The sequence below is a fragment of the Engraulis encrasicolus genome, chromosome 21 (assembly GCF_034702125.1).
Source record: "Engraulis encrasicolus isolate BLACKSEA-1 chromosome 21, IST_EnEncr_1.0, whole genome shotgun sequence".
NCBI classification, from domain to species: Eukaryota; Metazoa; Chordata; class Actinopteri; order Clupeiformes; family Engraulidae; genus Engraulis; species Engraulis encrasicolus.
The window spans coordinates 884,549-907,500 of NC_085877.1; the positions used below are offsets into that span (position 1 = coordinate 884,549).

General features: G+C 45.0%; 1 protein-coding gene across 10 annotated transcripts in view; it reads right to left on the reverse strand.

Annotated features, from left to right (window-relative positions):
* ablim2 (actin binding LIM protein family, member 2) overlaps nt 1-22,952 on the reverse strand; it is a 131,701-nt gene that overhangs the window by 93,769 nt on the left and 14,980 nt on the right. For 7 of the 10 annotated variants that reach the window (XM_063187083.1, XM_063187081.1, XM_063187077.1 and 4 more), the window contains exon 1: nt 8,492-10,134. The exons of 1 other annotated variant lie outside the window; for it this stretch is intronic. In XM_063187083.1, the coding sequence (XP_063043153.1) occupies nt 8,492-8,507 (16 nt within the window). In that variant the 5' untranslated portion in view covers nt 8,508-10,134. Of the gene's footprint in view, nt 1-8,491; nt 10,135-22,952 lie in introns of those variants that run through there. 2 more of the 10 variants (XM_063187084.1, XM_063187085.1) reach the window with 2 other exon arrangements.

Below are 22,952 nucleotides of genomic sequence, written 5' to 3' on the forward strand. Positions count from 1 at the left end.
TGCAGTATCGCTTTAAAGCAGAACTACAACACAGGGAACCCTCAAAGTGGAGCAGAAGTCACCAGACGTAGAGCTGAATATTTCATACTAGTGATCGTGTTCTCTCCAACATCTCTACTGCCAGTAGGGCAGCAACGTAGAGTTTCCACAGAGACACACAGACTGAGCTCGATTCACATGAAGCTGCTGCAACAGAATCAGGCGATCCACTGCACTGACTCAGCCCTGGGCGAGGATAAATGGGGTGCCAAGGCTGCCATGCCATCCTTTTAATTAGTAATTAATGAATCACTCTCTTGCCCCTTCGCTGCAGCGCTAACACAAGCTGATCTCATGGCAGTTAGAAATCCTTTCACACCTACACACGACACCCAGAGGCGCATCTTATCACCAGGCTAGGCAGGACCCCAAGCCTATAGATAATGAATAAACGCTAAGACTTGTGGCGACTAGTGACGATTTGTTGCGAATGTTCCTTCTGTGAAATTTTCGCTTGGGCCCCCACCTAACCCTAGAATCGCCTCTGACGACACCTACTGATTTACTCCAACACAAAATCTGCATGCAAGCAACTCAAATCAACAACGATAATAAAGACATACAACAATTAGTATAGAATTTTGTACATAATACAAATATACATGCTAAAATACAAGCTTCTGGTTGGCTCTTTCACTGCCCCTGCATTGGAGAAAAAAGGTCCTTATCGGACACCCTTGCACCATAAAGGTCTAAAGCACCTGCTTCTACTAGCACTGCACTCAAAAGCCTATAGGTGATTTGAATAATTAACCCCTCTACCTGTGTGAAGAAAAACACTGATAAGAATCAGTGCATTTAGCTAATGGAATAGGGGTGTGGTAATGGATTGTAACTACTCAGTATTACTACATTAGGATACATTACAGCAGCTCCTCAGAAGATGCTCCTCAGAAGACACCCCCAAGCAAGGTAGAACTAACAAAATTAGGTTGGTCGTCTCTGTAGCAGTCCTGAATGGACCTCACATTTACCCGAACTTGTTGGCCACTAGTCAGCCTTTGTTTGAGTGCCTTTCAGGGTACGTACAAACACTGCATACTGTACATGCTATCACTAAGATGCATTGCTAACATACGGCCACTAAGATGCAACAACCCTTTGCCTTACATTGTGCTTTCAAATTAATTAACTTTATTGTAATTCTATAGTAAACCTTATGGTGCTTAAAAACCTAAGTAAAGACAAACCATTGTTCAGTGAACTTGTGGATGAGTCCTGCGCCCGGCAAAAGAGCGCCACCTGGAAACAAAGACTAATTTATTTTGTTCCGCCCAGGGATAGTCTGAACTAACTTTTGGTGCAGTGCCAGACTTGTATGGGAATTCCTGAGATGGCTCTGATCAAGCCGTCTCTGTTTAATATTACCATTACTTTCAATTTGCTGTTTTCCCCATGTTTGTTATATCTAATTTTCTTCAAAAATCAAAAACTACCAAAAGAATAAAGGAGGAAAATGTGCACATGTTTGGCGTATGTGTGCCACAACCATACCATCTTGCTTACTTTTCCTTTACCCCTGTATTTGTAGCCGGGTCCTTTCATTTACATTACCTAAAAGCAGGGATTTCTACCTCTGAAAATGGTACAACTGTTCTTAGTGCACAACGAAAAAACATTGCATTGCAATCTGCAAAGCTTTTATCCAAAGCAAATAGCAATACAGTACATGAAAATAATCAATGCAACATAGGAGGAGATAAGAGGCTAAGTGCAGTGAGGAGGATACAGCCAGAACCACAAGATTCTAACTGTTTATTTCAGTGGAGGACAGAGAGATAAAGAGGGAGCTACTCCACACTCAGATGCTGGACAGGACAGCTCAGTGTTTGGATAGCAGAGGACTCAAGGCCAACTGGAAAGGACAGCACCTCATCTCTTATCTCATATCTCTTATTCCGCATAGTGACTGCTGGGCCCTGCCCTGTTAATCTGGTTGTTGTTACCGTGGTCGTCTAGATAGTCTCGAACCCAAGACCTCAAAACAAAGTCGACATTTTTGTTTTTATTTCTTAATCCAAATCGATGTTGTCGGATCACCGCAGCGCAACGGAACTCCATGGAGATCAGAATGCGCATAGCCTACCAACCGGCCTGGCAGAGAAACAATGTCATCCCGACAAGCCTTGCACTACTGACTACAAGAGGTCACGGACACCAGATGAATGGGGACCATCACAGTGTTGCCTATAGCGTGAGGTGAGAGCATGCAGTTTTGCCACCCGCGATGTAGTCTCATCTCATCTAGCACCGTATCCACCCGGAGCCTCGGACACCGCACAGCTGTCTGCTTTGTAAAGCGACGCGTCCAACTCTCGCCTCGATCGACACATCTATGGACAATCTGACATCTATGGACATTTTCTATAGGCCTACTGCTTATTTATTTAATGTGTGTATTTATGTTCACATTTTAAGTCTTATGATCTCTGCACGGTGTGGAGTTGTACCAGAACCGTCATTTCACTACAAGCTGTAACCTTGGTTATGGCTTTGTATGTGACAAATAAACTACTCTACTCTCTACTCTACTCTCTACATGAAAGGTAGGCATGCTTTCAAGTGAGCCAGGCTTCTAAGTCAGTCAGTAGTATATCTGCATGAGGCTTCAGAGGTAAGTTTCTCTGATGTTCCTGGAGACTTGCTGGATAGGAGGACAGCACAGTGTCTCCCTCTCTGTAGTCTTCAAGTCTCTTTAATCTGCCTAGTGACTACTGCTGCCTTGCCCTGTCGGCCTGGCGCTGGCTGGCACAGATGTCTGGGCTGTCAATCATCCCCGGCTGGCCCCGCCTCCATTCCTGCGATACCTGTAGTAAACCCTGGCGAGCGGTGCTCTCCACGAAAGGTCGCCATAAAGGAACGATCCGGCGTATGCCGCCCATGGGGAGTAACAGGAGAGAGCCCTGTCATGTTGCCCAGCAGCAGCTAAGCAAATAAGCAAGCACATTCTGCTCTGTCCACACACCCACTCACTCACTCACTTGCTACCAGTACACAGAGTTACACATTTGGACACACACACCCACGTGTGCACGCATGGACACACATACACGCACACGTGGCCATGCCTGCAAACACACACTCTCTAACACAAACACTCTAACACAAATGGACTAACACAATTGCACAGTCAAACATACTGTATATATGCATATACGTAAGCCTACACACAAACTTGAGGCACAGGTTGAAGTTTTCATTGTGCCTCCGTGGTTGAAGTTAAGACTGTACAATTGCATATAGCAACATTAATTGAGATTAACACACCACCGCTTACAAACACACACACGCACGCACGCACGCACGCACGCACGCACGCACACACACACACACACACACACACACACACACACACGTTTTGCACAGGAGTGGTGTGGTATAGAGGAGGCGGCCATCTTGAAGGTACTCTGCCTGCCCCCCTATAAATAGCACGGTGCCTCACTCAGTGCCTCACGTCCATGGGGATTCCATCATGCTCTGCAACATTCCATCGGCAGCCGTACACCTGCCACCTTCCTCCACCTCTCTCTCTCTCTATCTCCACCTCTCTCTCTCTCTCTCCACCTCTCTCTCTCTCTCTCTCTCTCTCTCTCTCTCTCTCTCTCACCAAAGCACTCAGGTTACCAGGGTGACTGGCTCCTGACTGGTGGCTGTAAAAAAAAAAGTCCCACTTCCCCCCACCCGTCACCACCTGCCCACACACACACACACACACACACACACACACACACACACACACACACACACACACACACACACACACACACACACGTAGATCAGTCTCTCCATCCTCTGCCTATGTAGTAGTGGATCCCTCATTATGTAATAGGAGCATGGCCACATGGCTGAGAGGGGCGTGGCGCGCAGGTCATTAAAATGGCCCATAAAAACACGTCTCCCTTTGATGGTAAAACATTAGCGACTCATGTGAGCGGCCATCCGCAATAAAGATGGGGAAACAGGGCTCAAAAGATGGCAATGCTGAATGACTGTCCAGAAAGGGCCATGTGATTGACAGATGTTTGAAAATGTAAAAAGGCTTCCAAATGCGAGGGTGAAAAATAAATACCCTCGTGGGAAAGTCTATTACAGAATCTATTTACTTTCAAACCGAGAAGGGGGCTAAATTAACCCCTTATGAATGGGTAAGCTTATTTTGGAAACTAATATCTTCAAGTTATCAGGCCCAAGCCTTAAGGCCCAATCCTCAAAGCTCAACCAATAACACGTTAATGAGTGTTAAAGCCTCTATTTACCAGCAAGTCAGACTTACCAGAATAGCCAAAGACTGTGAACTCCGTGCAAGCCCTTCTTGCCTTCTAGTCTTAGAGACTAGTGAAAGTTTTTTTTTTTTTACTTTACCCACATACAGTGTCTCCCTCTGCCTCTACAGTTCACTGATCTCAAGTTTCACCACAGTGTTGGGATCCCATATCCAGTTTAACTGTGCCGTCTGACCTTTCACCTGAAGTGCAGCCTGGCATGACCCTGCAAAGGTCACACGGGAAAGGACCAGGCTCCTTGACCCTGCAGAAGAACGGGCCACGCAAATCGAGATGGCTGACAGATCAGGGCATGTGGAGGCAGGACCAGGCAGCTGGACACTGGGGGACAGGTTTGGGCAAGGGAATAATTTGTGTGCGAAATTTCCCATTCATGCCAGATCCCAGATGTAGATTTTGCAGTCCAACATGGAGAGATACAGTATAATTAACTAGTCTAGCATTAAAACGGTAAAACACTGTATTCTGTGCAGCTCATAATGGTCAAAGGGCCTACGTCATTGCATTTTGGAGTTATTTTGAGTCTGACTCTGAAGACATTTCAGAATTCATATAAAAAGAGCTGAAACAAACAGGACAGAGTAAGCCTTTCAGTTGAAAGGTGAAACATCTTCAAGGCCTGACAAGAAATCTGGTTGCATACAACTAAGCTCTTGATTTATCTCGAAGGGAGACTAAAACTACATCAAACACCTCTCACATCTACCGTTATAAAAAGCTCTGCTTGTCTATTTGCCGACCCGTTTCAATCCATCTCACACAAAAATGTGCTAGATGGGGAGAGGGGAAAGGGAAAAAAGAGAGATGGAATTCAAGTGCAGTATTTTGTGCCCATTGCCATGGTGATCAGACAGTGCCACCTTGTCAAGGAGGGAATGTGATCAACCGGCGCCAGTGGTGACAGCGCTACATGCTAAGAAAACAGCTGGCACAGATGACAACACTATTCTCCCAAGTTACATGCTGTTTTCAGCAGGTACCAGGAAAAAAGAGTTGTTGTCACAGATTCCCCCACACTCCAGACGGAATGTGACAACCTTCTAAATGATGTCTGTTGATGTTTTGGCCACAGCATCAAGCAGACACAAACACGGAAAAAAAAAAAAACCTTATACCGCTTATGAGTCCAGCTGGCAAAGAGATACGGAACAAGCAAGATGGAAAGCATGGGTGTGGAGAATGGTGCATGCGTTAGTGGGTTTTAGCAGTAGGAGTGCAGCAGAGAGAGTAGTGCACAGAGAGAAATCGCTTAGGCATTTACTGACAGATCAAAGATCCAAAAACATGCAGCACCAACATGCTGCAAGGGGCGAATGATCACTGCGGGAAGGAAGGTATAGCGCATGGGTGAAAGAGGGTTCACAAGCTCATCACACTCCACCAACCGCAGATGATGACTCTTCCCCCAAACACATGAAAAGATCTGAGCGTGGGGGTTTCAGAGGAATGTCGAATGACAACGAAAAACACCAACGCAACAACAAAACTTGAACAGTTTAACAAGGACAGCCCACAGAGAGGCAACAAATCCATTCCAGCTGACAGGACCAGAGGGTGCGTTGGGGTGGGATGAGGATACGACTTGAGATGGGGTGAGGTCTGGATGTACAGGCCCACTCAGAGACTTTGGGACAACATCTCTGAAACGCCATGCTAACAAAAATCACATTAGGAACGTGTATCAGTGTGTGGACAGCAATTATTTCTTTCCACTCAGACATTCACAGACTGCTCATACACAGACTGAAATCACCTCTGTATGTGGGAGCCCACTTAAACACTTTGATGAGGAACAACATGTCTGAAAAGTAAGAGAAGGTTGCACCACGCATTCAACTTTTTTATTACACAGACGCGTTTCGGCGTTTTGCCTTCCTCACTGAGTTCACACACTGAGGAAGGCAGAATGCCGAAACACGTCTGTGTAATAAAAAAGTCAAATGCATGGTGCGACCTTTTCTTACTTTTCAGCTTTACACTTATTTGGTCAGCACCCTAAAAAGAAGAAAAATCTGTTTGGGTGAAGCCTGCTCCAACCTTTATGAACAACATGTCTGAAACATAATGCTAACAAACCCAAATATGTTAGGAATTTATGTATATCCATGTGCACACCTTTATTATTGTTGCAGACATACACAGACTGAAGCTAATGTGCAAACAGAAAGAGGTGGAGACTGAGTGGTTGAAATCACCTTTCCAGACGGGGAGCTGGTGACTCAGCGAGACGATGAAGGTAAATAAATAAACAAGTTCACGACCTTGAGCAATGAATAAATAAAACAAGGGCTAAGGAAAGGAACAGATTGGAGTGCTTCATGGCTGGCTGTCTGTGCGTTTTGGTTAAGATATGTCTGTGTTATGTCTAACCCTAATGGTGGGTTTTGTGTATGATGCATTCACTTTATTATGCGCTTGTGCATGTACTTTGTTCTAAAGCATTTTAGTGACAATGTGGACGATGAAAATAGTCTTTATATCTCATACAAAGTAGGCAGTGTGTATCATCTTGGGAAATGAATATAAAAGTGAACAACCGATTATCATCATCTTGCCATGAATCTCAATGCTGACCACTTGTGTGTAATTTCTGTCACTCCCAGCACCACACCTCCTTGAAAATTCCTCATCAGAGACTCATCCAAATGAAATGAGTTTACTCACTACAAGATTACAGCGACAAACTGCGCCCAATCCACCTGAGCAAGTGGTTAAATATGTCATACTGACATTAAGTGACATGCAGCAGTCACCACTGTCCACTTACACTCCATACAGCGCACAAGTCGCATATTTTAACAGCCCTGTGCACAAACGCCTTTGACACAAAGTATCCGTATGAGACTGCATTCGTGTTTTCATCAGCCTCTCCCCTAGGATCGAGAGTAAAGGTGCCGGTTGTTTATATTCCATCCTTGCTGTCAGCGTGAGGGGTGTCTTTTTCCCCAGTGCAGCCTGGGATGTGTCCAAATATTACATCATAGCCAGGATGTACTAGCCCAAGGGTAGGCGGTGCGGGGGAGTCTGTGAGATTAGGGGGGGGGGCGCTGAGGGTCGTGCAGGAGAGGGGGCCTGATGGGTGAGGTGCAGTCACTCTTCTCCCCCCCCCCCCCCCCCCCCCCAAGGAAGAATAGCAGAATCAGAGCCAGAATGGAAAAGGAAAATAAAGGCAACCTGTAGTGCATATTACATAACACAGACGCCATACAAAGTCAACGAGGTGTCATGTTATGGTGCATACACCTGTTGGCACACACAAGTGCTCGTAAGTTAACCATATTTCTCACACATTACCACCCGTATCCAATTTTATTTCAGCACACATGAGCACCTTTGAACAAAACACACTATGCGCTCCCATACATTGTGCGGGGTGGGACGCTGTAAGCACTTACACAACCTCAATGAAATCATATGCAAACATATTACAGGCTGTGTATAGCTTACTACAGCTATTACACCCATAACAATTATTATCACTAATTATCACTGGCAAAATCATAGCCCCAGCAAAGTCTAACACGCTAACACGAGAGCAAGGCACACACCCACACAGGCACAGGCACTAATACTACAGTACGGACACACACACACACACACACGCACACGCACACGCACACACACACACACACACACACACACACACACACACACACACACCCACAAGGCTTTCGGCTTCCACAAGGCTAGTGTCCAAAGTGTCCATATTGCAGAGACCTCATGTCGTGTTGCGGCATGTCACACTGTCCCTCTGTGCTATTACATTATTATAGCTTTGGGGTGGGGTGTTTGTTTTAGTCAGTATATAGTATTCAAATACTATATTTTCCTAAAGGATAACTGTCTAGTTAGAGGCGTGTGAATGATCACGTTCAGACCAAAGTAGGAGAGGCAAAAGGCTGCTAAATAGTGTACTTAATCCTCATCCATTGCATTAGAAGATATGAAAAAAACTCAATTCAAACTCAAAATTAAACTCAATATTCTAAAAACTGAGGAACCATTTGGTATTTTTACACAGCTATGCATCCTTTTCAGTGGAGGCGCAAAAACAGGTGCAGAGATTGTCCGTTTCAACAATAATTTAAGGTCAAGCAGATATCTTCTCTCAGCAGTCAACCTACCTAGCGGCGCAAAAAAAAAACCCGTATAAAAGCATGACCATTTACCTTTTTCCTCGGGCATCTCTCCTCTTGCGTCAAGTTCCTATTCAACCGTGTACTGTATGTCCCCTAGCTCGAAACGTGAATGTATTCAAGGCTTCAATATCCAACGTCCGTCGTGGAACATTCTCCAGCAAAGCTGTCGCCTCGGTTATCTCTGTGCGCGTGTGTCTGACTGCTGAGGTGACGGTGTGTGAGAAAGAAGCAACAGACGCTCCCACTGTCACTGCGATACCACAGGAATGAGAGGAGGGGAGAGAGAGAGAGAGACGGTCATATGATTCCCCAACGCCACCCGTGAGTGACTGAATTACAGTCAAGCTATTGCTGCAATCTGGATAGTATAAATAGACTCTTCTAGAGCGACGCTAGAAAAGAAAGACACAAACAGCGCGACACTGCCGCGCTGACATATCTGAAGGGGCGTCTGGCACGAGGTGCGCGCTCGCGCATATTTTGATGTGCTTTTTTGTAGGTCTCTCTCTCTCTCTCTCTCTCTCTCTCTCTCTCTCTCTCTCTCTCTCTCTCTCTCTCTCTCTCTCTCTCTGTCTCTCGCTCTGTCTGTCTTTCGCTATGTGGCCCCTTCCCGCGCCTTCTGTCTGCACAAGAGGGAGCACCGTGACTGCCCAAATTCCAGCTGAGTGGGCATTAGACTTTGGGAGCGCGGCACATGGGTTCCGTTCTTTACGTAACAAGTGCCGTATGTTCGCTCCGGCCTTCTCAAGGCCCTATGCAAAAACGTATCCTGCTCATGAAGCAATCCATGTGTGCAGAGAGAACAAGAGGCAAATGCACTGTAAATGTCTCTCTAATGTCTCTTAGCTGGAGCTAGAGAGCACTTGTCTCCCGCAATTTTCCTCTCCCTCCCTCCGCGGAAATAAATTCAATTATTAATGGGCCTGCAGCGAAGTGAAGAAGTATTTCAAAGTCAGAATGTCGAGAGACAGCACAGTAAGCCTACATCAAAGTGGTTGATGATGATTGACAAGTTAGTCATATAGGCCTATACTGACATATTCCAGGTCGTTTTAATTGAAGTGGCTGAACACGAATCCACAAACACACAAACAATGGGTTTCCACTAATGCGAATAGGCTATTTATCACCATTCTAGGCAATATAAAAAGAAGGTATATATGGTTAAAAAAGAGTGCAGAGTGAAGAGCTGGCATGATGAAAGAGTTTCCATGTGTACAGTACAATGGTAGGTGACATTGCTTTTGTAGCACTCAAAAAAAGTTGGAATCAATTTATCCTGTAATTGCTTCTATGCTAACTCTGTGACGAACCAGAGTGTAGACTGGAGAGAGAGAGAGAGAGAGAGAGAGAGAGAGAGAGAGAGAGAGAGAGAGAGAGAGAGATAAGAAGGGTGTATGAGGTTTTCGTGGAATATGAATTATGATTATGACAGATGTGACGTGCCCCATCTATGAACCTCAGAGTCCACTTCACACTCCTGTTCCAGTTCATTAAAATGCCACCAGGGCCATCAGTGGGAAGTCAGCACTTTACTGTCTGTTCCCCTGGTCAGGGGCAAAGCCAATATCACTGAGGCCTGTTGGGTATACCTCACATACCTGTGCCTCTCGATGTCCCCCTGACACAGAAAAACAAGAACCGTATCCACAACATTGTCAGTCTTGCTGCGGTAAAATTGCCAAACCCCACCCCCTCTGCCTCCCTTAATAAACATCTCTCGATCCCCCACAAAAGCGGGACCGTCAAAAAAGTGTAGGCCTACATTAATTTAATTTAAGTAATTTTAGTTGACCTAATTCACACCTAGTTCTTTGAATCCAGCTGTACTTAGGTACATGTAGAACAGATAAAGTCATAATGGTACCAGCTGTAATTGAAGAGTTCAGATGCAAAACCCCCTAACTCCATTTCTGAGGACCTGCACTTCTATATTTTTAGAGAACCCCTTTGTTGGTTTGGTTTACATTCATCTACTTGATAATACATATAAATAGTCAGCAATTTTGATAGCTTTGTATTAAATAAAAATGAACTAAGATTATTTTCTGAAAAGGCACTTAGGGGGTTTTGGATCTGAAGTCTTCAATTGTTCTGAATACATGTTGTTGAGTGTCTGTCAGTGTTTCGGTGTTCTTGTGTTTACATGTAAATGATAGTAAGTTTATTACTGTTGGCTGCCTAACAACTTGTACCCTGGTGGCATTAATGATAGACCTTGACTTTTACCTTGACAGGTGAACAAACCACATACAGTGTTTTTGTCTTTGTTTTGTCTTTGTCTATACAAGTCTGAAAGAGGTAAACTTGTATTGCTTCTATCTAATCATTGCAATGAATACATGCTCCAGCACTCATAGCAAATCTAGTCTTTCATTTATTTAAACTCCCATAAGGCAGTCTGATGAACAGAAACTAAATACTGCCTTCTCAAAGCAACCAATCAATGACCAGCTTTACTATGGGGCCCAAGGTGCATGTGCAGACCTAAATTACTCCATTTTGACTCCTTTGATTTTATATCCAACAGGTATCCACTATGAGTGTGAAGATTGTGTTAGCCTTTTGTTATAATTGCATTCGTCTGCCCATCATGAACAGCCAATGCCAATGTGCTCTGCTATTGCAGCATGAGGTTTTGGCTATTTGAGTCAGTGTGGAGATGAGAGCTATAGCACGTGGGGAACATTTGCAGACCAGTGCCTCATGTTTGGCTCATGGAGGCTGCAGATGATATCATACGGTACAGCTTGTGATTATGGCGCAGGAGTGATAAGCCCTTTGTGGTCAGGCATTTGAGATGGGCACCTAGCACCTGTCCAACAGCATTCGGTCGTTATGACAGCAGGAGGGCCTTCTACCTTTATTTTATCATCTCCTGGGCATTGGTCAAATCCAGAAGGTGAGCATAGAAATGGACATAAGGCTAACATATGGTCTTGTTTCCATCTGTAATTTCTATTGAATGTATGTGCCTGCACAGTCCAGGCCTAAATCCTTATAAGCTGCAAGGATGATCAAATATCAGGATCTTCACATAAGGTGAACACATTTAAGTTCAATGTCTTGCTTTCATTCTTTATTTATTGCTTTCTTTCTCTCCTTCTTTCAATGTTAAGAATTGATAGGGAGTGGTGCAAGCAGGACGCTGAACGACACGCTCCCACAAAGGTCCTTAGGCAGCCTTGGCAAAGACATTTCTAAATGGGTCTTGCTGGAATAGAAACTAGGGGAAAGGGGCCTTCTTTTGCATGCGCACAGTGCAGTTGCAAAGCGCCGTTCTCTGTCTGTGCTTGTCCGTGAAGAAAAGACATTGTGTGGGCCGGGCCAGGGCAAAAAAGGGCCAGTGTGGTGTCAAAGAAACATTGTTTTGTGTGTGAGTGTGAGAGTGTGTGCCCTCTGTATGCGAGCCTCTGTGTGTGTGTTAGCACACATGGTCGGGTATGTGACAGTGTATAAGCCGGCCCACGCTCAGCTAACTCACAGAACAAGGAACGCGAATCACCCAGTGTTTACTTTTTAATCACCACACAATTTACTCCATGTTCTACAACTCTGATTTGACAGATTTTCTTATCCCGTACTTTTATACCTTACTGGACAAGGCTCATCTAGTTCACTCAAGAAGTCTTAATGCTCACCAAAGCCATACATTTAGGCCGGGGACATGCTTGCTGTGAGCCTTAAATTACGCACACAACCATGTGCGACCGAATGCTTATCTCTACCGCAATCTCAACTTGGAAGTTTGAGAGATCGCCCCTTGCTGTTCCGTCATTGTGTGCGTCTGCGTATATTGTGTGAGGTGTTCTCCCACGTGCAAAATTGACATAAAATACGCATGGCAATGCTTTCATGTACGGAATGTGCCCACGCATGCGTATTCTACAGCAAGCATGTCCGAGGCCTTAACTTGTGGTCGATTCACCTCTTTTTGTAAACTAAACATTTTGGTTCTGCTTTCAATTTGTGTTCACTGATTGTTTGCTGGAAATTTACTCATGGACAACAAAGCCTTGGGAGAGTTCCCTGGAGCCTTGCAAAGGAATAAAATACAATGAAGCGCCTTGAGTAGAGAGACACACATCTAAAACTACGCTCTCCCACAGTCCATGAGCACCAACACACTCCATGCTCAGGTCAAGCCCATCACTTTACACTTCATGCACCACAAGCCCTTTAACCCCACCCCACACACACACGCCTATGCAGAGCACATGGAAAGCAACTGCATGGCACTGCATGTCATACCTTCAGAGCTTTGCTATGTGACAACTAAAATAAACAATGTTGCTAACCTGGTTCATTTGCTTCATCTCAGTTTTTACATAACCTCTCTTTCTCCGCTTCTTCTTCTTCTTGGCCCAGTTACCTCATATTTTGTGAGACTTTTATTTTCTCTTGAACTAAACATATTGAGTGGGTGTTTATTTGCCCTGCTTTTGCATTCATAATTTTGGCCAGCCACTAGGCCATTAATCTTTGGGGGATCGGTATTGACTCAATGGAGTGGGATGGAGAGAAGAGGAGAGGAGAGGAGAGGAGGGAAGAGGAGAGGAGAGGAGAGGAGAGAAGAGGAGGGAAGAGGAGAGGGGGGGTGTAATATTTGTCAATAGCCAATCACACACACCCTTGAACCCTATTATCTAAGACCAGAACAGTCTCCTTGAACACGTTTGTTCAGTGTGCTCCACAAATCCTTCTTGGTCTACTTATTTTTGGCCATTACACAGCAGCTTTTTAACGCTGTATAGCAGAAATGTCACATGGGGATAATGTACGAGCACAAGGTGTTGTACACAGCACACTTTGCAGTGTTACAGTAACTAACTCTACGAGAGTATTAGTGCAACAGAGTGTAAAATTTGACAAAGTGTCGTTGAATTAACACTACAAAACAGACTGTGTGTAGCACACCAAAGACTTGTGTGGGTGGGTGGATCTGGAGGAGAGAGCCGACTTTGTGTGTTTTTGGAGGTGACTCAGATGAATCACCAATTAAGTTATTTACCAAACCCGCTGAATTGAGGTAACTGTTCACCACCCCTCCCACCCATCAGGCCCCACATAGAGTTTCCTACTTCGGGGGTCACCCCAAGGTGCGATGAAAACAGTTAAACAAAACGCAGTGTTAATTCAACACTTAGAGAGTACTCTGGAACCACAAAGAGTACAATCAGGAAGACGTTAAAACGACTCCTTATAGTGTTTGATTGAGGCCCCACATGGATTTTCCTACTTCGGGGGTCACCCAAAGGTGCGATGTAAACAGTACAAAAACACAGTGTTAATTCAACACTTAGAGTACTCTGGCACCACATACAATCTGGAAGATTTTAAATCGACTCCTTTATGTGTTGAATTTAGGCCCCACACAGAGTTTCCTTCTTGAGATGGTCACCCCAAGAAGGTGCGATGTAAACAGTACAAAAGCACAGTGTTAATTCCACACTTATAGAGTACAGAGAGACCAAATACAGTACACTCTGGAAGATGTTAAGTTGACTCCCTAACAGTACGTGTTGAATTGAGGCCCCACACCGAGTTTCCTTCTCACGGGGGGGTCACCCCAAGGTGCACTGTACCTTATCGCTCTGTTCCATTACGTGATGAGAATAGGATGTGAAAGGAATGGAGGTGGGGTTGGGAGGTGCATAGCTATGGTGATGTTGGACAGCTTCCACTCGCGATTACAAGAATGTCCTCTTACTTTAAAACAATGGGCTCCTTTAAAAAATATATCCCCACACGACCTCGCCGGGCTAAGGTCCAGTAATTACTTTCCAATTCATGTAGCCAAAGGGGATTTCTTTAAGGCTATAGTTAAGAGAGAATTTAATTGTAATATTTTCTCTGGATATTACACCAGAGGTGTAGAAGTAAGTATTAAGAGTTGATGGTTGTTATGATCAGGGTTTAAGGAGGCTTCAGTTAATTCAAGGTAATGTGTTGGCAAACAAAACATTCAATTGAGGCAATGTCGGTGTGTGTGTGTGTGTGTGTTTGTGCGCGTGCGTGCGTGAAATGTTGGCTGATTGTTGCTGCTTAATTTCAATCGTATTATTACAGAACAAGCAAGTCTGTATTTACAGTCTTGGCCCTGTGTGTGTGTGTGTGTGTGTGTGTGTGTGTGTGTGTGTGTGTGTGTGTGTGTGTGTGTGTGTGTGTGTGTGTGTGTGTGTGTGTGTGTGTGTGTGTGTGTGTGTGTGTGTGTGTGTGTGTGTGTGTGTGTGTGTGCACCCATGCCCATGCCCCAGTCGACCTGAGATTAGATTCTCTCCCACAATGCTAGCATTGAGTCTGGCCAGGTAGCGTCTCTCCCGAGCAGCTTACAAGTGGTGCTGATCAAAGCCCCCCTTATTGTACAGCGAAACAAAACAGATGCAGCCCTATCAAATGCTTCAGAGATAAGCTTTCAGGCGAACTCACGGATGGATAAAAACACCAACCACAAGGCTACAGAGAGAGCTAGCGCTAAAACTAGAGCTGGCACCCCGCTATCAAGAGGAATGAAACATGATGCAGCACATATGAAATGCATGGATAGAGCCTACACTTTAACTAATGAAGGCCAAAAACCAACTTATAAAAAAATGAAATTAATGGAAAACTGGAGGTGTAGTAGACAGTTTGAAACAGATTAAATACTTTGACCATTAATGCTGTATAACCCCTATATCTGCTATGACATTATTATGACATTAACACTTTACTATGACATTAACACATAGGCGAAAATGATATGCACATTCATGAATAATGCTTGGAAATACTACAGATATGTGAAAAATTGAAAATGGGCTGCCTATTGCCAAATTTGATCTTTTCATGAAAGTTTCCGAAGTAATAAACTAATATTTTCTAGTATGGTCCAAGTGCAGTCATTTTTGCAGCTAAAAATGGCTATTTCTGGAAATTCAAAATGGTGGACCATGGAGAAGATCCCCCTTTTCATGTAAGAAAAGTGTTTTTTTTCCCAGTCATAACGAATACTTAGAATTTTATGGTGGTGGTAAGTATTCATAAAAAAGGTAACAATAATGAATGGGAAGCATGAATTCTGGAAATAAACAACTAAAAATCTCACACAGTGTCCCTTTAAGACTAGAATAACTTGCTTTACAGTACTTTATTTTGCTTTTCGATTTGTTTAACTATACAGTGTACTGCACAGCATGAGGATAAGCCTCGGGTTAACAAATGAGACACTGTAGTTGGGTCACTTTGTCTAGTCTACACATGACTTTCTCAAGCATAGCCATAACTGAAACATATCAGCACACAAAAAGGACCAGTCATCTGTTTTGATCTAGGCATGCAGCAAGCTGATACTACCGTATCAGTGTGTGTGTGTGTGTGTGTGTGTGTGTGTGTGTGTGTGTGTGTGTGTGTGTGTGTGTGTGTGTGTGTGTGTGTGTGTGTGTGTGTGTGTGTGTGTGTGTGTGTGTGTGTGTGAGCGTGTGTGACTCAGCAGTCACTGTTTTAAAGCTATATAAAGGAACTAACTGATCTGTTCTGCATTGCAAATATGTAACACAGACAAACACATGTACAAACACATGTACAAACACACTCACATGCACACACACAGGCGCATACACACACACACACACACATACACACACACACACACACACACACACACACACACACACACACACACACACACACACACACACACACACACACACACACACACACACACACACACACACACACACACACACACACACACACACACACTCATTTATGGTAATGTTGTCTGCAGTAGTCTCTGTGCTGGGCTTTCACAGTGGGTGCTTTTATTGAGATTTGGCTACAGAGCGTTGGCAAATAGAGCCTTTTGTCGGATGAATTTGTTGTTCGAACAAACATCTCTAGAGAAATGTCTCTTGCTGAAACAGCGTCTGGCTGCCTCGTAGTCTGAATGAAATGTAGCAGTAGTCTGATTTTTATCATATCCAGGGCTCTAAATTAACTTGTTTTCATAACCAGCCAAAATGGCTCATAGATGTTAATCTAACTAGCCAAACACACACTCACTAATGCGTCAAAGTGGCTAGTAAGTTGGTCTTTTCTACCAGCCAAACTGAAATTTCACCAGTGTTTGGCCGGTTGGCTGGTGTTAATTTAGAGCCCTGATCATATCATATCATGATACATTGTGTATTTCTGTATGTTTTGCTTTGTTTCATTTAAATTAGCTACTGAGGTTCTGTTTGCCCAGCACTAGTTGCTATCATAGGTGGAATTATGCCTGCCTTAACATTGTCCATCTATGTATCTGTTTATTTACTTTTTTCAATCTCTAGGTGTCCCCCTGTTCATCTGCCTCTCGGTTACTGTCCCTGTTTTGATTTTAGTCAGTCTGTGTCTGTCTGTTTGTCCATTTACCTGTTTGTATTTCTGTCCAATCCAAATCTCTGTCTATCCACCCAGTCTGTGTATTAGTCAATTTGTCTGTCTAGGCTACATGTTAATCTGTTTTCTGTCGGATTGTCTGTCAGTTAGTCCATGTCTTCACGGTATCTTCTCTGCACCACGTACATAACGCGCTTCCTCAGCGCGTTCCTGCGGTAACCATTAAGGCAGGACTAGCAGATTCTGCAGTACGCTACTTGTCAGCCCAATTTGTCATCGCACCATGTTGGGCTAGTGACGAAACACTGTGCCACTACTAACAACCTGAGACAGAAGAGGGGGTGCAGAACACGTGATTTATGGACAGAGAAGGACTGAGTGCCCAAGGAGCGTGCCCAGGGACTTCAACAACAGTGGAATCTACCAATTATCAGAGATTGACCTTGACAAGGACACACAACAAGCCATGGGATATAAACTACAAAACACACCAGATTTCAAGTTCATATGACATTATATTATTTGTGGTGCTATACAGTACAGTATGAAATGCACACATTAGTCCTTACCATCGTCCACCATTTCAGCTAGATTGCTGTGCTACATAGATTGTTACAGTAAATTTAGAATGTATGTACATATAGATAACTGATAACCTGAGCCATACAAGATCCCATGGGAAAATAAGCACAATATTTACTCCAACCTAACAAAAGACTAGACTATCCACTGCGCTGTTCACCATACTGTCACTATAATAATAATAATAATAATACTTTCGTTTGATATAGCGCCTTTCAAAACACCCAAGGACGCTTCACAGAGTGTTGTGTTGGAAAATACTATACGCCCCACCCTTGCAGGAGACCCATCTCAAGCCCACTGTATGATGCTCTGTGTACTAATGAGTGTATTATTCCACATTTATAACCATCTTCCGTCATTTCATTTAGATCACTTCAGTGTAAGATCAATCAGTGTCAGATTCTTAAGATCATACCGTACAGTAGATAAATCTGATTGAGTGTTACTGGATCGTACTCTAAAACAAGCACAATGTTCGACAACCTGTAGTGACAACTACACTAAGACAAATTCCCCCTATGCTGTTCAGTATGCAGCTCACCATACGCCCCATCCCTGCAGAAATCCCTCTCATCCTCCCTCGTGCCCTCTGTAGGACACTGCCTGTGTACTAGTGAGAGGACTAGGGATAGCCTGGGGTCTGGGCTGCAGATGGAAAGGGCTGCTGAAGGAAGCCATTACTGCCTTACGGTAACTCACAAGTGTCAAAGGTCAAGGGTCAAGGGTCAAAGTGATGACTGCCGCTGCACTGTATGCGCCAAGGGGACTCTGGGATATTTAGTCTTTCTCAAGAAACAAACATGGACTTCTTGTATTATCAAACTGCATAATGGCCATTGAATAAGAGGTTCTGTATAGAGCCAGACACCCATGCATGCAACCAAGTGTATGCACACCAGATGACCTGCTGTCACTGAATGGTGTGCTCTTAATTTTCCACAAGGGATTTTGGGACGTAAAGACTTAAAAAAAAAAGAAAAGAAAACAAATATGCATGTCTATATTATGTCAAACTGTACATGAGAGAACATTTGACCATTGAATATTCAACTGAATATTCCAGCCATTACTGCTACTTTTACTCACAGGTCAGGATTTCCTTGCTGCTTCTGTTGCTGCTGAATTGTAGACTCTCAAATACCCATGGTGCACTCCAGGATATGGAGTCTTTTCAAAGAAACAAACATGTACCTCTGTGTATTAGTTTAGCACTATATGCTTATGGATGGAAATTATACCCATTGAATAAGAATTAGGATGCACAGGGCCAGATGCCCAAGCATGGAACTTGTTGTACTACGTACAGTACACGCTAAACACACACTGTGTCCATCTCAGCATTTAGCTGGTCAGCTTCAGTTGAGTACCAACACACTTCTTTGTCACCATTATACTGTCACTGTTGTATTCGGCATCATCTCTCCCAAGCCGATTGGTGCATGCTCCTCTCTCAGTCATGCACAAGGGTGTTCCTGTACTACGACACTCTCAGACAGCCAATGTCCTCTCGCAATATACAGTAGGGGCCTAAAACTTGTACAACGTTGCATAAAACTGGAGATGTCCTGCTTCGGGGCTCTCCCATCTGCAGTCCAGATCACAGGATGGCCTTGCTACATAGTACTGTGTGTCCACTAGGTTTCTTTTCTACTACGTTTTCTTACCGTGTGCCAAGGAGCGACATCTCACTGAAAATGTTGTGGTATCATATGGATGACGATAAAGGAGCAGTCTGAGCTTTGCCACTGAAATTAACGTAGGGGGGGTTCTCCTCACGTTATTTCTGCACAGACATGCACAGCCTCATGAGCAAATTTTCGAATTCCATACAGAGATATCAAAACTCATGCCGTGAATATCATGATAAAAAATGAAGAGTCAATGCTGGGCCGCGGCTGCACGCAACCGGCCTCCACTGCCCTTTTCCATTCTCAAGATTGCCTTTGAGGACCGAGCCAGCTTGGCTCAGTGGTAACTGTCTAAAGACAAAAAACAAGAATGCATCACCCCATGCCCTGGTAACAAAGACGCTTATACAAAAACTGCTTGTTCATGTTGGCACATGGGGGATGCCCTCGCTACCCCAGAGGCTGCCAATGAGTTCACTATACAAACACCATTTAACAGACCCGACAACTCACTGCTGCTGCAACTTCACCACCTCTTCATTTCTATATCTGATATAAGCATGATTTCATAACCTCTTTATTTATGGTGTTGTACTGTCTGTTGCAGGAGGCAAAGCTCCTCCATATATTGTCATTTCGGTTACACTTCAGGGTAATAACTGTTTGTTTTTAGTAACAACAGCAAAATAACCATACAGTTTTCAGTGCATTGTGTGTGTGTGTGTGTGTGTGTGTGTGTGTGTGTGTGTGTGTGTGTGTGTGTGTGTGTGTGTGTGTGTGTGTGTGTGTGTGTGTGTGTGTGTGTGTGTGTGTGTGTGTGTGTGTCAACAAAGTGTCACCGTGCTGCAAGTCATCAGGGTGTCACCACAATGCACTGGAAACTGTATGGTTTGTCTGTATTTTGCTGTTGTTACTAAAAACAAACAGTTATTACAATGCAATCATTTGGAGCATGGGGATCGAGCGGTTTGGGAAAGCGGAGGTGAGAACAGGATCTAGCTCCCAGCCAAAGGACAACCGAAGATTGAAGGAAATATCTACCTTAAGAGGCGACTTGAGGAGATTAAAGAAAGCATTCCGCGAAGCTAAGGAGGAAGAAAAAGCAGGGCTCGCAGAGATCCGATCGCATCTAAGGGAGCGTATAAAGACACTGAGAAAAGCGGAGTACCATCGCAGAGACAGGAGACGTCGGATGCAGGAAAGTGCGAACTTCACCAAAAACCCTTTTAGCTACCTATCCAAGCTCTTAGGGGACAAGAGATCAGGCCAGATGCAGGAAACTAAGGAGGAGGTAGAGCACTACCTTCATAAAGTGCATAGCGACCCTAAGAGAGAGGAAAACTTGAGAGAGATGGAGAAGATCATCACACCACCTGAACCTACTACCCCCTTCAAGGTAGATGAGCCAAGCTGGAAAGAAGTGAATGATTTCATCAGGAAAGCCAGGGGGAAATCAGCCCCTGGGCCTAATGGTATTCCATATAAGGTGTACAAAAACTGTGAGAGGCTCAGGAGACGCCTCTGGAAGTTGCTAAAGACAGCATGGAGAAAGAACTTTCTGGCAGAAGAATGGGTGAGAGCAGATGGGTGTTTCATCCCAAAAGGAGAAAACTCTTCAAACATCAAGGAATTCCGTACCATCTCGCTCCTCAATGTGGAAGGGAAAATCTTCTTCGGGATCCTGGCAAAGAGACTGACAACCTTTATGCTGGAAAATGGATACATGGACACATCAGTGCAAAAAGGAGGTGTCCCAGGGGTGTCTGGGTGCCTGGAGCACACCAGTGTAGTCACCAAAATCATAGAGGACGCTAAAAGGAACCGGGGTGATCTGGCAGTACTGTGGCTTGACCTAGCTAATGCCTACGGTACAATCACCCACAAGCTAGTGGAAACAACCCTAAGGACTTACCATGTTCCACAACGATTCCAGAGTCTCTTGCAGGAATATTTCAACAAGTTCCACATGCGCTTCACCTGCAGGAACTTCACCACAAATTGGCAAAGGCTAGAGGTGGGGATTGTGACCGGCTGCACGATATCAGTGGTCCTGTTTTCTGCAGCAATGAATCTACTTGTGAAGTCAGCTGAGAAACTACGCAGGGGCGCGATACTGTCAAGTGGCGTCCAGCAGGTACCCATAAGGGCATTTATGGATGACCTGACTATTACAGCCAAGTCAGTACCAGAGGGGAGGTGGATTTTGGAAGATCTGGTGGAACTCATGGATTGGGCAAGAATGGAGTTTAAGCCAGAAAAATCCAGGAGCCTAGTGCTGAGGAAGGGACGAGTCCAGGACAGTATGCGCTTTAACATCAAGGATGTCACAATTCCAACAGTTCGAGAGAAGCCTGTGAAGAGTTTAGGCAAGTGGTTCAGGGCAGACCTCAATGACAGGGAAAGCATCAAAGAGACACTCATTCAAGTGGATAAGTGGATGACTGCGCTGGACAAGAGCGGATTACCTGGGAAATCAAGGGCTGGGGGGGTACCAGCACGGGGTCCTCCCGAGAGCGCTCTGGCCACTACTTGTGTATGAGGTACCTGTGTCCACGGTGGAAAGGCTGGAGAGGAAGATCAGCTCCTACCTGAGGAGATGGCTTGGTGTACCAAGAAGTTTCTGCTCAATTGGACTCTACAGCACAGGGAGCAAGTTGCAGATGCCAGTGACTTCGGTGGTGGAGGAGTTCAAGGTATCGAAAACACGCCTGGCAATGATGTTGAGGGACAGCAAGGACAAGAAAGTTTGGCAAGCAGGAACTGAAGTAAAAACTGGCCGTAAATGGTCCGCTAATAAGGCATTGAGAGAGGCAGAAGACCGCCTGCACCAAGCCGACATCGTTGGCACAGTGGCCCAAGGCAGGCTGGGACTGGGATGCATTACAAGGGCAAGCTGGGCAAAAGCGACCCCCAAAGAACGCCGGGGGATGGTGCAGAAGGAAGTCCGCAGGGGAGAAGAAGAAACCAGGCAGGCCAAGGCAGTGACGATGGGCAAGCAGGGCAGCTGGACAAGGTGGGAGGGGGTGCAGGAAAGGACATTAACATGGCAGGACATATGGAACATGGAGGGGTACAGAGTCAAGTTCCTACTGTACGATGTCCTGCCAACACCATCAAATCTGCACATATGGGGGTTAGCAGAAAGTCCTGGCTGCACACTCTGTGGAAAACCAGCTAACCTGGAACATGTCCTCTCCTCATGCCGTTCAAACCTGGCAGATGGGAAATTCCGCTGGAGACATGACCAGGTCTTGACCAAGCTGGCGGAAGGTCTGGAACAAGCCAGGAGGAAGCAGAGAAAGCTGTTTAAAGGACCACAGTACATCAAGTTTCTCAGGGCAGGAGAGACCAGTGTGCCACAGACAACAGCGAAAGGTATCTTGTCTACAGCAGATGGCTGGAAATGCGTGCAGATCTAGAAAGGCAGCTGAAGTTCCAGAAGAGATAGCGACCACAACTTGTAGGCCAGACGTCGTTCTCTGGTCCAAAGCCACCAAGCAGGTCGCACTGGTGGAATTAACCGTGCCATGGGAAGAGAGGATGGAGGAGGCGCATGAGTTCAAGCGAAAGAAATATCAGGCCCTCATCCTTGATTGCCAGCAGAATGGTTGGAAAGCCTGGAACCTGCCGGTGGAAGTGGGTTGTCGCGGCTTCGCAGGGAGAGCACTCTGGCGGACGCTAGGACAACTAGGCATCGAGGGACTGGCAAGAAAACGGCTCATAAGCAGCATGACAAAACAGGCGGAGGTGGCATCCCGGTGGATCTGGCTGAACCGTGATAAGCGATGGGAGAAAGGAACATCAAGGACTCAGAGCAGGGTGTCAGGAGGTATAGAGTAGAGTAGGGTAGACTATAGGTCATTGACTCCTGAGCTGAGTGGTGGAGGTGGGGGTAGTTCCAGGACGCTGGTTCTGCC